Consider the following 15,225-nt stretch of genomic DNA (forward strand, 5'->3'; position numbering starts at 1 on the left):
GTAATGACAAAATACCCTATGTAGTTTGGCCAACAGATGTTTTTTTAAATGACTCTCATATCCACCTACTGTAGTTCCCTTGAAATACCGCATTCGAATACGTTCCATTATTTTTATAAAACCTAGACAACCTACACATTTGCCCAATTTCAAAATCAAAATTTATCCCACTGCAACTTTATTTGCTTTGTTTTTGTTAAACATGATGACACGGAGACTCACATTTTTCACAACAGCACAGATAATAAATCTACAGTAAACTGAAAAACAGACTTGTCCAGTATTGTCTACAATTATATACATTTCTAATAATGTACATCGAATACACACAGTGATGTTCACTAACAAATTAAAGTTGCTTGAATGAATTGAGTACCAGCAATATTTCAAGTGTTAATAAAATAACTTTCATAGCCTTTTGGGCAACCTTCTTCTTTGACCTAAATGCCATTGCAGAGCAGCCTTTTAAACAAAACAAAAAGACAATGACAATGAAACACGCAACTTTCCGTGAAATTAGTTGAAACCGACATAACGAAAACAAATTTGTAATCTTCATTTTAAAAGTCACTCTGCTGTTAAGTTTGACTTTGTTGTGTTTTTAAATATTCTGGTAAACCAAAGTCAGATTTTTATTGAATTTCTTTTTTTAAATTTTATTACTGGTCAGTTTCAAGTTATTTCAGAGAACATTGTGGGTTTTTTTATTTTTATTTTTGTAGAATGGTACCAACAGTTTTGTCCACATCTGCGCATTAAACCATTCAAACTGATCTTCTTGTACACAACTTCTGTAATTCTGCTGTGATCATTCTGATATCAAATACCATAAGTAATATTGTAACAAAGATGAACAAAGTTGATTAAGCTGCCACATTTAGTCTTCATGTGCAACAATACAATAAGAGAAAACAAAAAAAAAAGAACCAAATACACCATAGACAGACAACTTGTCAACACTTAGTGATAGCCATTACATAAAGGGGATCATTTTGATGTCACCAGACATTAGAAACAGAAGACAAAGTATTTCTCCATGCTTGATTAAACAGCGACTAACCAGGTTTGAATTTTAGACGATGGTCAACCACAGATGTCCAATGACCAACCGAACCAACAAGCCACTACAACTATGTCAGCTTGTTGTTGATCTGGCCTAAAAAAAAATAAAACATAAAAGCATAATGCTCAAATACATAAGAGAACTTGCAGCTTTACAAGTAAAGGAGCCAAAACCCAAATACTGGTACTGCCCTTTAAAAATATCTGAACACGAAAAAAGTCTAGAAGTATAGCAATGTACTCCTCAGAGTTTGAAAAGGTCTAACAAAATATTTCTACATATACAAACCAGAACTACAGTATATATGCAGCCCACTAAAAAAGGAAAATTCAAACATATCCATGTTCAATTTTGTCTTCTGGATCATTTATGTCTAAATCAAACAAGTGCTGTGTTTCCACATCAAAACGCTTCAACAGGGTTCAACTGGTGTAGTTTTCCAAATAGCCTCCTAAACTGATGCACTTTCCACGTGACAACAAAGCGACAAGAACATTTAAGCTTTGCTTTTATGTCTTTCGTGTCCAGCTGATCACCCTTCAAAAGCGAAAACAATTTGTCCCCTACACAAGCAGCAGAGATGGACACATTTGACAAATAAAATGTTGTAACAGGTGAAAATTGACAAAATATAATTTAAGTCTAGTGGTGGCAGCTTCAAATAATTTTTTCCGAGCTTTTATTTAATTCATAGCAACAAACTGAACTAGTCCCGCTCACCGATAAAGCGGTGGCAGTGGCTTAGGTGGTAGGAGTGGAGTCACCCATCAACCATAGGGTCAGTGGTTTGTGGCCTGACTCCACCCACCCAACTGATCAACTCCTGTTGCTGAGGTTGTTCAAGCCAGTGCACATCAGAGCACCGGCCCCAAACCCGTAAAATTGGGGAAGGTTGCATTAGGAAGTGGACCATGTGTAAACACCTGTGCCACAGCAACATAGTGACCCCACACCACGTGTGTTGTGTCCTTTTTGACCATCACGCATTTTCATCTTTTTTTTTTTTTTTTTATAAACAATACCAATTCTTATTTTAGCTAGTCATTGTTAACTTTGTCAATATGAACAAATTGTCAAGGAATTCAAAGTGTAACAAAAACAAAGCCCATTTTTATCTTATAAGGTCTATGGAACATGTTCCTTCCTTCATTGAACGGACGGATTTCCCCCGATATTTATAAGCAGGTTATACATAGCTAAACACGTAAAGTTTAACTATCCATCTAAAACACAGTACCAAGTGCATGTACATGCATGAACATGTAACATTGGGTTTCTGATTAGTACTTGTTCATAACAGTTTGATGCTCCCAACATGGTCCAAGCAGCAAGACTTAACCACACTGGCTCATTAAACACAGCTGAAAGTGACTGGATGCAATGCTATAGGTGTCACATCCTCCGGTGTTGGGCCCACTCTTTATTTTTTTATCTTGTAAGACAAACGGCCATGTAAATCAACACCGCTGCCAGTAACCGTGTTAAAAAAACAAAACAAAACAGCTTTTGTAACATTTGCTCCTGGATCAGCCTATTCGGGTGGTGTCCAAAACGGAGCAAACAGGCAACCGTTTGTGCCTCTGTCAGAATAATCTACACAAACAAAAGAAGAGCTCATTGAATATAACAGACAATTTCAGCCGAAAGCATTTAACGGCTAAAACAATGAGTATCTTTGAGTACCAATGGGTACCTTTTCTTTAGAACTGTCTTTGGATTCTTTTGGAAACCTTTAATGCTCTACAGAACGCAAACAATTCAAACAAGGGACATTGTTTCCCCACATTTTACAGCCAGTTAGCCGGAACCGTGAAAGCAGTAGTAGAGGAAGAGGACCTTAAGTACTTAGGAGGAAGTTGGTACCGATTGTTTTTTGGAAATCTGCAATTTCTGCATATCTGCCAAACACGTAAAAACAAATATAAAACAAACAAAATCAGAGATATTTCACTGGTTTCACATGCTGATTTTACATCTTACTGAATCGTTCGTTAAAGTAAACAGGAAATAAAAAATCGTGAAGATCAGTCAAATGAGTCTTGTGGAGGTTTGATCAGGGATCTTGTAGACCCTGTTATCTCCCACTAGCGGCTTGGAAGTTTTTGACAGAGGGAGAAAACACAGCTTGTTTTAGCCCAAGAAAATGAATAACAAACACACAGCTTTACTATGACGACTGATTTTAAGCGACACTAGTTTATGTTAGATCCCCAGGAGGTCCTAACTTTGAACTTTTGATTTCTGACTTCTAGCTACACAATGTGTGAATGCAAACTAAGTTAAAGTGACTGGATTTGGTCTTCCTGGGACACGAAACACACCACACACCTTGCAGAGACATTGGAATGCACAAAGAGCTCAAGACTGAACACCTTTCCTTCAGTAACCCAGGTCCAGCTGGATTTTGTGTTCAAAAATGGCAATTAGCAGCATTATGCAAAAGCCCAGCAGGATGCCAGCGTTCTGGAGCAGGAAGAACCCCCAGTGGCTGAAGCCGTGGTCCCCGGCATCGTTATGCAACATCTCTGGCACCTAAGGGGAAAAGGGTGACACACAACTGAAACAGATGGAACAGACACGGTCTACAAAATTATAGAGCAAAAAATAAAAACATTTTTAAAAAATAAATAAAAAAGACACACACAACTGCAGTTTTCTAAACTGGAGGTCTTTTAACTAAAACAAAATGTCTACAGGAAAGGCCGTGGCCACAAGAGGGCAGCCGTACACAACAAGAGCTCTGCAGTGTTTTCAGACACAAACTTATTGCAAAAGTCAATTTATGTGTATGTTTTTTCTTGTGCACATTTTACCGAATATCTGTGTGATAAAAAGTCCATCTGGCTGAGTTAAAGTAGCACTGAGAGGAAGACATCAGATCAATACCTGATGAGTCAGCAGAACAGATGCTACTCACAATATGGGTGAGAACAATCAGACAACACTAAGCAGAGGAAGTTCGGTTTTCCTGACTCAGCTCAAAAGAGCTGAGTAGTTTTGCAGAAGAGCAGTTTCTGTCCAAACCACAGAAAACAAATAATGAAGTTCTTAAATTTGTGTCCCTGCACAGATTTGTCCCCCGACCCCAATAACAAATAATGTTAATAACAGACACACACCTATGGTTCATCTTTTGACCACTTTCAACATGTAACACTTGTATTTATGCTTTGCATTGTGTGTAACATCTTTCTCCATGTATATACACAAGTCACCCAGGTGCAGAAATCCATGTAAAAGAATTATTTAAGACTCCTTTTATTTATTCATGCACCCCTGAGCCAAAATTGAGACAAGTAGATTTTACAGGAAACTGTTGCCATCATGCTACATGTTCTGTGAAACTAGTTATTATCATCCATGTTGCTTTTTTAATAATGTGCTTTGAGAAATCTCCACCCTTATTCTAAAACTAAAAGAAGAAATGTGGTTGGTTTCATTATGTTTAATCAAATCACACTTTGGAAAAGTAAGCCTAATATTTGACCTTGCACCAAGTGTCTGCTGCTTAGTATTTGCTGCAGCTTAATATACCGTATCAGGCCCTGATGAATGTCAGTTGGTGGTTTGTTTTCTGCAGCATTAGGAAAACAGAATTCTAAATTATTATCTGCAATATGGATGCAGAGGTTATATGCATCAGTTCATCAGTTGTAGTGCTGGCAGTGTGCAAATGTTAACTCACCATGTCCACCAGAGCCACATACATGAAGAGTCCAGCTGTGAGGGCAAATATCCACATGGAGATGTCCTCTGCATAATGTCCTATTAAGATGCCGGTAACCATTCCCAAGTAAGCCATCATGGCTGACAAAACATTATACAGAATGGCCTGACGCACTGTCATACCAGCCTTCAGTAGCACTGCAAAGTCACCTGGAAGACATGCAGAATTTGGAATTAATATGTTTGGGTTAGAGCTAAAAACATGACACAACACTAACAACTATAGTTCTATGCTGTAAAATTCCCCAAAGACACCACACTGCACATCAGGCACAATCTTTAATAGTCAAATTTAAAATCTCTATTAAGAATATTTGTCTCTTTACGCAGCAATAATAAATGCACCAGTACTAAGATCACTTTGTAAGTGTAAGCACTGCATGTAAGATAAGGTAAAGTCATACCCAGCTCATGCGGCAACTCGTGACAGAAAACAGCCACAGACGTGCTGAGACCGCTCGACAGACCTTCAGTAAAGGCGGCTCCTGCAGAACAACAGACATCCATCACTACCACTGTACTTCTAATAGAACATGCTAACATGCTTACATGTAAGGTGTCATCATACGTACGTTTTACATGCTACTTGCAAAAATGCTAATAAACAGCAATGAGCCACAGCAGTCACACTGGTGGTCTTAATAATGTCATAGAGGACAAGGGTCAGCATGGCCAGTCTGAGCAGTCTGTAGCCACACGGCCCAGTACACATTTTAATGTAATATACTGTCCGCAGCTGTGGTACAAGTATACAAACATTAGTAAAAGTAAACTAAACAAAGTCCTCCACAAGCAAAAGGAAAAAAACAAGTAAAAGTAACAAGAAGATGATGATAAAGTACAAACATAAAAGCACTTCCCTAAGAAAACTATGTATTTTCAACAAAATATATACACTAATAAATAATAAATCAGGGTCAAACATCATTGTTGGTAAAGCTGATGCTGTTGTGAACCACTTTATGTGTTAAACAGGTGGTAAAACTAATAAGGATACATCTGCATTTATTAGTTCACAATATTGTGATTTTAAAAAATATATACATTACAATATATAAATATAAACATTTTTATATTAAAACCACCAGGTTGTGCTAAAGTTGTTGCTGATCGATGTATATACAAATAATATGCTAATGCATAGCTATTCGTTACATTTAGGCCCAGACAAACTAACTCCACATACTGTCTATGAATGAAGGATCTTTCTAATAATTTTTTGTAATAACAAGTAAGAAATATAGCATAAGACATAGGAGTTTGCTCAAAGGGAAAGCTCATCTCTGGTTTATTTGATTTGTGCTACTTATTCCATATCATGTTGTACATTCTAAGTAACTCTGAATTTCTAGAAGACCTCAATTTCATTTGTGAAAAATAGAAACTGGTGGTTGATATAATGTCAACAGGCATTTTATTGAAGAGTCACAACCAACAATTAGCCCTGACAGTATCATTTTCTCACCAATAGCCAGGCCATCACTAAAGTTGTGCAGCCCATCTCCCATGATGACCATCCAGGCAAGTGTGGCTATGCCTGCCTCCTGGAAGTGCTGCTCTGAATAGGAATGGGAGTGGCTATGTGGGTGGTGGTTCTGGGAGTGGTGGTGGTGCAGGATGTGGTGGTAGTCATGGTGGTGGTGGTGCATGCTGTCAGCTTGGCCCACTGTGTCATGGAAATGTGAATGGCATTTGTTCTCGCAGTCCTCCGCAGTGTAGGCAGAGGCTCCAGAAGCTCGGCTGTAACCCTGTGGCGAGACTATGGAAACCTGCGGTGCCAACATCACCTGCTCCTCCTCCACCACGCTGCCGGAATGATCACCAAATGTACCTGCACCGTTGGTCTCCACATCTGGAGAAAGACGACAAAACTGGTAAACAAATATTTAATACTACAAACAAAATGATTTGCAGGATGACAACTACTTTATTTCAGGGCTGAAATTTGTAATTAAAGTTTTGTTAATAATGACGAGGCACAGCTAGTTTGAAGATGGAGAAGAATAAATGTCCTCTCAATGAAAAGAAAATGACTTTGATCTTGTTCCAAAATGCAGCATAACAATTACCAGGCCAACTAACAAATTAGCAGACACTCATTTACACTATTTTAAGAAATCTAACAAAGTCCAGATTTGCTGGAACATGTCTCCCCTCACAGAGAAGTCTCAAATTCCTCCAGTGTGTTTATTCTGTGCTGTGTCTCACCTTCGGTTGGCTTTAGATCGTTCTCTTCCAGAGCAGGCTGCTTCTCGAGATCTCCTTTGTCGTTTTGATCCCACTTCTTTGTCTGTTTGGACATAACGAACATTTGTTCGTATTTCATACAACAGTATAAACAACCAACAGTCAGGAACACTAAAGTACTAAACATGATGTTTAGCAGGCTTTTCCAAATGAGTATCTTGTTAAGCCTCATTTATTTAATATAGTTGCAAGTTTTAGACAATTCTTTTACTTCCTTTAGATAGTTTGATCTTAGGCATTTCTGTCTTTCATGTCTTAAAGAAAATAATTGATCTCTGACCTTTTGTTTTTTGTCCTTATACATTTTTCCCAAGGTTAGAAAGTGTTCAATGAGAAACATGAAGTAGACTCCACCCAGGGCTGTCAGCCCCTTCCACACACCATCTAGGTTTTCCTCATTGGGGTGATGATCCTCCATATTTATCCCAGAATCTTCATGGTGGTGATTGTGGCCTCCCTGAGACTAAAGCATTTCAAAAGAACATAAGAACTTTTGCCTAAAAATCCTTCATGGTTCAGGTCAGAAGAAATTTTAAGATCGATTCTACAGAGCTGATAATATGGGGAACACGTGCTGCAAGATGTCAAATCATATTATTGCAGTAGAGAAGCTTCAAACAACTGGATTTGACTCACATGGGGGATGAGATGGAGGAACGCGTCGCCGCTCAGAGTGCCGACAGCCAGCGCCACCAGGAAGCTAAGAAGGAACTTGAAGAAAACTCTGTTCATGAGCGGGATGAGAACGATGCCGAACAGAGAGAGAAGGCTGATGATGGTAATGGAGACAAAGCCACCAACCCATGCTGCAACACACACATCAACGGTTTAATCGGAGATCAGCAACACAACTTCAATATGTACAGATAACACTAAATGATCTTAGTATGATCAATTATCTCCAGATCTAATCACAGATTCACTAATATAGGATGTTACCTGTTGCAATATTTCTGCTACTTTCTCTTTCTCCGCCAGTGTGTTCGCTGTGATTGTGGTCCGAGTGGTTGTGGACACCATGGTGAACATGAGCATGTTTTTGATGTTTATGCTCTAAAAAACATTAAGGATTTCAAAATTACACATCAAACTTCCACTTGTATACCAACATCATTCAAAACTGAAACAAAAACCTGTATGAGTGTAAACTGGTAAGTCTGGTATGTCAGAATACATCCAAACACTCTGGGGTATGAATGTGGGAGTCAGCAAACACACATTATGTTTGAGTCGATTACAATAAATTGCCAGTAATTATATCCTGCACATCAAACCATCAATGTCTAGGATGGTTTAGTCACTCAGCCGACTCCAACATGTACATTTTCTAAACTAAGATCCTGTTCCATCACAATATTTGACAATAGTGAGGGTATCAATGTCAGCAGATAAAAATATATATATATTCTTTGAGACTAGCTGGATAAATTAAATTAAGTATTAATATATCTTGAAATTCTGATTCAAATGTATTTATTTCAGGAATGTCCACAGGAAATCAAATGGTGGACACACTATTTAAACATTCAGGATTTTTAATATACTTTATTTTCCCCCATGGGAAATTATTGTCCAGCCACAGCTGCCTCCAATTTTTAATGGGGGATCCAATAGCTGCAGTCACAAGTCTCGCAATAACAGTGTCTCAAATATTGTTGAAGGTGTTTCGACAGTTGTGCTCTTGTCGGGTTCTTGTCCTCATCCATACACCTTGGCAACAGATAAAGTTCCTAGAGAAGGTTCTACAAATTACAGTATTGTTTGGAATGTCAACTGCTAGAACGGCTATTTAATCATAAAATAAGGGGTTTTAGGAGGGACTGCTTTTTGGAAAAGTTGCCTGTGGGCAAAAGCTGAAGATTCTACCTGGATCTTGGACTATGCTATTTTAGCTAAGTTCTTATAATTTGATGTTGAAAATTCTGGTGAGATTTCCATTAGAAAATCAATATACATATCTATCAAAATAGTATTTATGAAAACTGATTGGTTAAACTTTTTTTTGGACTTTGTTCTATTTTTTGTTCTTTTTAAATCAAAAGTTGGTTTCTACCTCTCTCGTCATACTGAGAGGGGTTTCCGTGCAAGATGCAGGCTCCACCATCAATCTGGGTAAGGAGGGCAGGGCAGAGGTAGCTGAAGTCACTTAGGGTTACACCCATCTCCTGAGACATCCCATGGGAGGAGAGGATGCTGGAGGCATTCATACACTGAAAAGAAAAAAAAAAAAAAAACTATCTTCAGAATACGTACATACAAGCTAAAATACATGAAAACCTGGACTTTTATTTAAACATTGCACCTGTCAGATACATTTTCATACTTTTTATATTCTGCTTCACAGCTCACTTTCAGGTTAAAGTAAGATTCCATCTTAAGACTGGAAGTTATTTCAGCCCATGCTTCTACTCCTCATGTGTGAGCATTCACATTTTTCTGAAAGTTACTTAACCGGCAATGTTTTAAAATCCCAGAAGATTGTTTGTTCTGGTGATAATTGCAGAATCCCTTGAGACTCTTCTAAACATCTGGACAAAAATATATTTTGTCCTCTGTACAAAACAAGACTTTTAGCCTGTTTTCCAAACTGTGACTCTGGAAAGTCAGAGATTGATTTTTAAGCCAATACATTTGCTTTGGTTTTGGTTTCCAAACTTAAATAAAGAATGTGCACATATTGTGAACAATTTTAACCAATGACCAGTCAGGAAATAGAAGCTAAAGTCATACCTCTACACTGTCCAGACTGCGGTTGCCTTCTTGCTTCATTTCACCGTGATCATGATCATCATGATCATGGTCATGATCGTGGTCATGATCGTGGTCATGGTGATCGTCATGATCATGGTGATCGTCATGATCATGGTTGACTGAGGGAGCTGGTGCCTGCGCCTGTCTTTTAGTAGCCACTCTGGCAGCAGTAGTCCTGGTGGTTGCTTCGCCTGTAGAGGTGTTTTTTTCCTGGCTGTTGTTTTGACTCCTATAAGCCTCATCTGGTTTAACCATCAGTTCAGCATTGTACACCGCTGTGGTCCTCACTTCAGTAGCCTCCCCTACAATGGTTTTGTCATACAGGTGGTAATGATTGTCTGGGTTCTCCTCTTTCTTCCCAAGCGTGACTTCCTGATCTTTGGACACCTCTGGGGTTTTTGTGGACTTTTTAGGATGTGAAGGTTCAGTGTGGACATGTTTCTGGTGATGGGAGTTGTTGTTATGGTGATGGTGCTGGTGGTGGTGGTGGTGGTGGTGGTGATGATTATGGTGGTCTGGTTGCTCATGGTGTTGCACCATAACAGACTTAATGCGATCCAAACCCACACTTTGTAAAAGACGCTTCAAACCGGCCAGGGAAATGGTGCCGTTTTCTCCATATCTGTGAAATAGAATAAAACATCCCAATAAATGTCCATCTGTAGGGCAATAACTATTCATTACTGGAGGAACGTGTTATACCATCAAGCAAAGATAAGAACTACAATACATTTGCTTCCAAGTATTTAAGGATATGTATGCTATAATCTAGCTTGAAGTGAAAATATGACTTTGTATTTGTAATGCTTATAAATCACTGATTATATCCAGCACTTTGAATACACAGTAAAGTTACTCCAAGAACAGTCAGAGTCATGGTGGCAGTTTTGTCACGAGGTCTCAGTTTTACTTTAACCTCATCAATCAACGGAGACACCAGTTTTTTAGCAGTAGTTTCCTTGTTAATGCTCCTTGGTTCTGATGATCTGCTTAAACTAAAACCTAAAGCCCGAGACAATTCAACATCATTTTGATTTTTTAACGCTTGCTACATAGGTTTATAGTCAAAAATTACAAATAAGGTAAAAAGTTTTTAATGACATCAAAGCCCACAAGAAAAAAGAAATACTGTAATGGTTCAACAGTGAAAAAAAAAACACAACATAAGCAAAGAAAAAGAGGAGTCATCAGGGTATCAGCTCACCTGTTGAATAGAGCTTCAAGGTGCTGCCTCTGGCTCTGCTCTGCTCTCTGTTTGTCGACAACACGCGACAATAGTAGCATCCCACTTTTTGTATCTGAGGTAGAGGTGCTGCAGTCCGAATGGGCCACAATGCCACCACCACAAAAAGTCACAGAGAGGAAAAATACCAAGACCAGGGCGGCTTGGCTCTTGTTCTCCATCCTCTCCGCTAGTAGAAGAAGAATTTTTACAAACATTATTAAATACGAATAAGTGAATGGTATCCATCTCACACACTGGTCCAAACACTCATTCATTTCACTCATTAATATACTTAATATCATGCATTAGCTCCTACACTGCACTGTAAACTGTTGCTTATTCTGTCATGGATTATTCTTAATGTCCTTTGCGCTAATGGTACAATTTGCACACTGACTTGTAAATAAGGGTTTAGAGGCTTAACATCTTATAACACACGCTCATCTGTACATCATGTCCACAGTACTCCCACCTATCCTGGACATATTGTAGACACTGTATATTTTGCACTTCTGGTTAGAGACCGAACTGCATTTCATTGCCTTGTAGGTTTACATGTGTAATGACTATAAAGTTGAATCTAATCCAAACTAATGCTACCTAACATGCTAAAAACAGCTTGTACATAACACGAATATACACAATATAAAGAAAACATTTTTGTTTTTTTTTTACTACAACTAGGTTCAAAACCAATTAGTTTGTAAGTCCAGCAGGCATTGTGAAAATGCTAACTGCAATAGTTTTAGTCATTTATCAAATAAAGATGCTAAAATATTATCACAGTCCCGCTGCTCAATTGTTACAATTTACTGTTTTTTGTTTGTCTTGTATGAAAAGTCCTATACCGTTGGACCCTTTTTAGTATTTACCGACATTTTAAAATCCAAACAATTAAAAGAAATGGAATAACTGGCATTTGCTCCAGTCCATGGACTGGACGTATTGCTGCTGCACCTAAAGCTGATCCTTCTACTAAAAAGCCATTGAATTACAAAATCACGCCCATGCGAAAACTACCAAAACAACCCTAGTATGTTGGTGAATCACGTCCTATTAATATCAAGTGATACTTCAAAAGTTATAGTTATATCAAGAGTTATATATAAAACTCACCAAGGACAGAAGATGGTTTTTTTGTTCTTTCATACTGGCTTTTTCTCCAGTAAAATCATATTATAAATGTACCTAGTACAAATGTTCTTACACTAGTAACACTAGAACATCATTCACTTCGGTAAAGAGCACATTCTTACAACTTTAGCACCAATTGTTTAAGACTGTTGCAGGTTGGAATATTGTAGCACCACAATCCCTCCAATGTTAAATACCAGTCCTTTACACACTATAACACACCTACTTACTATATAGAGAAAAGAATAAGTACATTGTTAACATATTATGACCTTATTATTAACACAGATGTATTATTAGTTCACACAGGATGCTCACTATAATACAAATGAATGGAAGCAAGTGTAAATACTAAATTACTCTATTGTACTGCAGTAGATACAGTTTAGAAGTTTTAAGATTTACTTTATTGTCTGTACATTAAGTGACAGAAATTCATCTTCGACAAGCTCCACACATCACATGCACTATATTCAATACAGTTGGCTGTTGAAAACAACATTATAAAAATGTGTATTTTTGACTATTTAGAACAGTTATTGCACTGCTGATGAATGATTTCTTGTGGAGGTTTTTACGGGGCCAATGGGACTTTGTAACCGTCCTGATGGCAGCGGTGTGAACGAACTATGGAGGGGATGCGAGGGACCGGATCGGCTAGAAGAACAGCATCGATTAAATCCCCGAGGTACAAAGTGCCTTTAAACGCGCACTCGAGTCCAAGTAATATTAAACCACAGTTTAGTCACTTGGAAGTCTGGCTAAATTTAGCCCGTGTAGCTCACACTGAGCACACGCCTGACGTGTTAACACGGAATTAACGCTCCGACACAATAGAACCCGTGATTACGAGTCGTCCCTCAGTTTAGGCTGAGCCACCTAAAAGCCTTTTGAAGCCACGTCTTATTCAAAAAACGATGCCCTTTAGCTGTTAAACGTCTACATTGTCCCAGCGTGGCTCGCTGTGCACCCACGTTGGCCAAAGGCTGATTCGAACGTTAAGCAGCTGACGCTAACTTAGCTAGCTTATGACCTGCAGCGACAATTAATGTACCTTTATGTTTGACGTCCAACGAGGACACACATGTGACGTTAAGCCTTCTCCGTTAGTAACCTTATTTCAGCCGTGTTCGCTTCCCTGCTTGCGGTGTTAAATGTTTCGGAGGATGCTGACAGACGGCATCTGCCAGGTGGCTAAGACCCACGCTAGGGCCTCGTGCTGACGCCAAAGCTTAGCCTTGGTTTTCCGGAGATATGAAGCCGCGTAAATATAACATCCATCTCCCGCCGTTAGAGCAGCCACGCGTGTCTGTGCTTGAGTTGAAACACATACACACACACACAGGAGGTAAACAGTAACACGTTGGGCTTGTGCGCCCCGCACCACCCCGGTGCCGTGTGCACAAAGACGGCAAAACCCGGAAACTAAACCGTGGCCGCGGCCATAGCCGCGCGAAGCAGATGTGCTTTCGTCTACGCTCGGTGGAAAATAACATCAAACAGGCCTTTGCACGAATTGAAGTAACTTACAGTCTATGGAAATGGTGTGTTTCGTCCTATGAATTTGACGTGTCGGCTGCTCTGGCCCCGCTCGGCCCCCTCCTCCTCCTGTGCTGTACTGAAGCTGATGGATGAAGTTTTATGGCGTTGTGAGATGCTCCCGGAAATTTGATATGCGCTCCAGTCTTCCTGTCCTCTCACACTCGCCCACATTCTTTACATGGACATGTCATCATATAACTCAATTTCAGTTCTTTATTAAAAGGGTTTTTTTTTTGTCCTTTCGGCATATTCTTCATTAGTTTTGATAATAAAAAGTTATTGTTCTTACAATTGAAAAAAAAACACATCTATCATTAGAAAGACCGAAGAAGTATTTTTTCCAAAGGATCCCGCGAATGTGTCGCAGAATGACAAATCTAGCTCAGCAGGAAGAGGACGGCGGCGCAGGACATGTTCTTAGCATGTGATGTCCTGTGCCAATGTCCCCCGGTCTGTGTCGGATGGCAAAGAGGAAGCAAAAACTAGTAGAAGCTTTAACCATACGTTTCAAAGATTAATATTTTCAAATGACACACTCAGATGAGTCATTTGTGGCCTTTAATTGTAAATTTAATTTAATTTCTACCCACAATTTACTACGTCATACTTACATTGTTTCTGTTTTCTGGAAATGATCACTTTCCACTTAGATAGATTGATAGATAAATGCTTTATATATTTATATATAAAGATTGCACTGGCCATAACAGACTGGTACAACATGTGCAACATCTGGCTGCACACATTAAAGGACCCGAGCTTTCTCAGGAAGTAGAGTCTGCTCTGAGCCTTTCTGTGTTCAATTCAATTCAATTCAACTTTATTTATATAGCGCCAATTCACAACAAAGTCATCTCAGGGCACTTTACAGAATAAAGTCAAGATTATAAAGATGTATAAAGAGAACCCAACAATCCCCCCTGGAGCAAGCCATAGGCAACAGTGGAGAGGAAAAACTCCCTTTAACGGAAGAAACCTCCAGCAGAACCAGGCTCAGGGTGGATGGCGGTGTTGCATTGTCTGTCGTTGAGGTGAACTCTAAGATATTTGTACCCCTTCACCTCCCAACAGGAATGGAGATGGTGTTGACTCTGCTCCATGTCCTCCCATCTCTTTGGTCTTCACCACATTCAAGAGGAGGTGGTTGTTTCCACACTGCTGTTGCTGCTGTTGTTGTTGTTGTTTTTAACTGTCGACTGTGTTGGTTATTGTATGTAGTACATGTGATTTGTGGAGCCTGTCAAAGATGGATTTCTGTCCCTTTCCCATTCCCCAGTTGTACATCACAGTGCCGGTCCAAGTCCGGTACAAATTGGGGAGGGTTGCGTCAGGAAGGGCATTCGGCGTAAAAACTGGGCCAAATCAACATGCGGACAACGATCCGCTGTGGTGACCCTGAACTCACAGGATAAGCCGAAAGGACCAAATAAAAAAACACTCTGTTGTGTTATGTTTATGTGATGATGTCATTAGTGACAACATATGGCTTTGATTGCCTTTGTAGTTTGCCTTGTAAGTTTGTTGTCAGTGGTCAAGA

At 39.2% G+C, this 15,225-nt stretch overlaps 1 protein-coding gene across 4 annotated transcripts; it reads right to left on the reverse strand.

Annotated features, from left to right (window-relative positions):
- Window positions 1-157: 157 nt before the first annotated feature.
- slc39a6 (solute carrier family 39 member 6) lies at window positions 158-14,422 on the reverse strand. Of its 4 annotated transcripts, none has more exons than XM_067529154.1 (12): window positions 14,300-14,421; window positions 10,992-11,199; window positions 9,767-10,409; window positions 9,090-9,246; window positions 7,976-8,089; window positions 7,673-7,842; window positions 7,317-7,499; window positions 6,998-7,079; window positions 6,255-6,641; window positions 5,194-5,274; window positions 4,749-4,939; window positions 158-3,595 (listed from the first exon to the last, which is right to left on the reverse strand). In XM_067529154.1, the coding sequence occupies exons 1-12, from the start codon at window positions 14,418-14,420 to the stop codon at window positions 3,443-3,445; spliced, it is 2,490 nt and encodes an 829-aa protein (XP_067385255.1). In that variant the 5' UTR covers window position 14,421; the 3' UTR covers window positions 158-3,442. The 4 variants fall into 4 exon arrangements, with proteins under 4 accessions (XP_067385255.1, XP_067385257.1, XP_067385258.1 ...); XM_067529156.1 differs by lacking the exon at window positions 14,300-14,421 and adding an exon at window positions 13,677-13,965; XM_067529157.1 differs by lacking the exon at window positions 14,300-14,421 and adding an exon at window positions 13,201-13,596.
- Window positions 14,423-15,225: the final 803 nt, after the last annotated feature.

Source organism: Channa argus, chromosome 14, assembly GCF_033026475.1.
Source record: "Channa argus isolate prfri chromosome 14, Channa argus male v1.0, whole genome shotgun sequence".
In the NCBI taxonomy this organism is placed as follows: domain Eukaryota; kingdom Metazoa; phylum Chordata; class Actinopteri; order Anabantiformes; family Channidae; genus Channa; species Channa argus.

Coding starts and splice junctions, on each gene's coding strand:
- slc39a6 (XM_067529154.1), bottom strand. CDS start 14,420: ATGTTGCACATGTTGTACCAGTCTGTTATGGCCAGTGCAATCTTTATA. Junction 7,080..7,316: donor ATAAGGACAAAAAACAAAAG/GTCAGAGATCAA, acceptor ATGTCCAAACAG/ACAAAGAAGTGGGATCAAAA. Junction 4,940..5,193: donor CGAGTTGCCGCATGAGCTGG/GTATGACTTTAC, acceptor CATGTCTTCCAG/GTGACTTTGCAGTGCTACTG.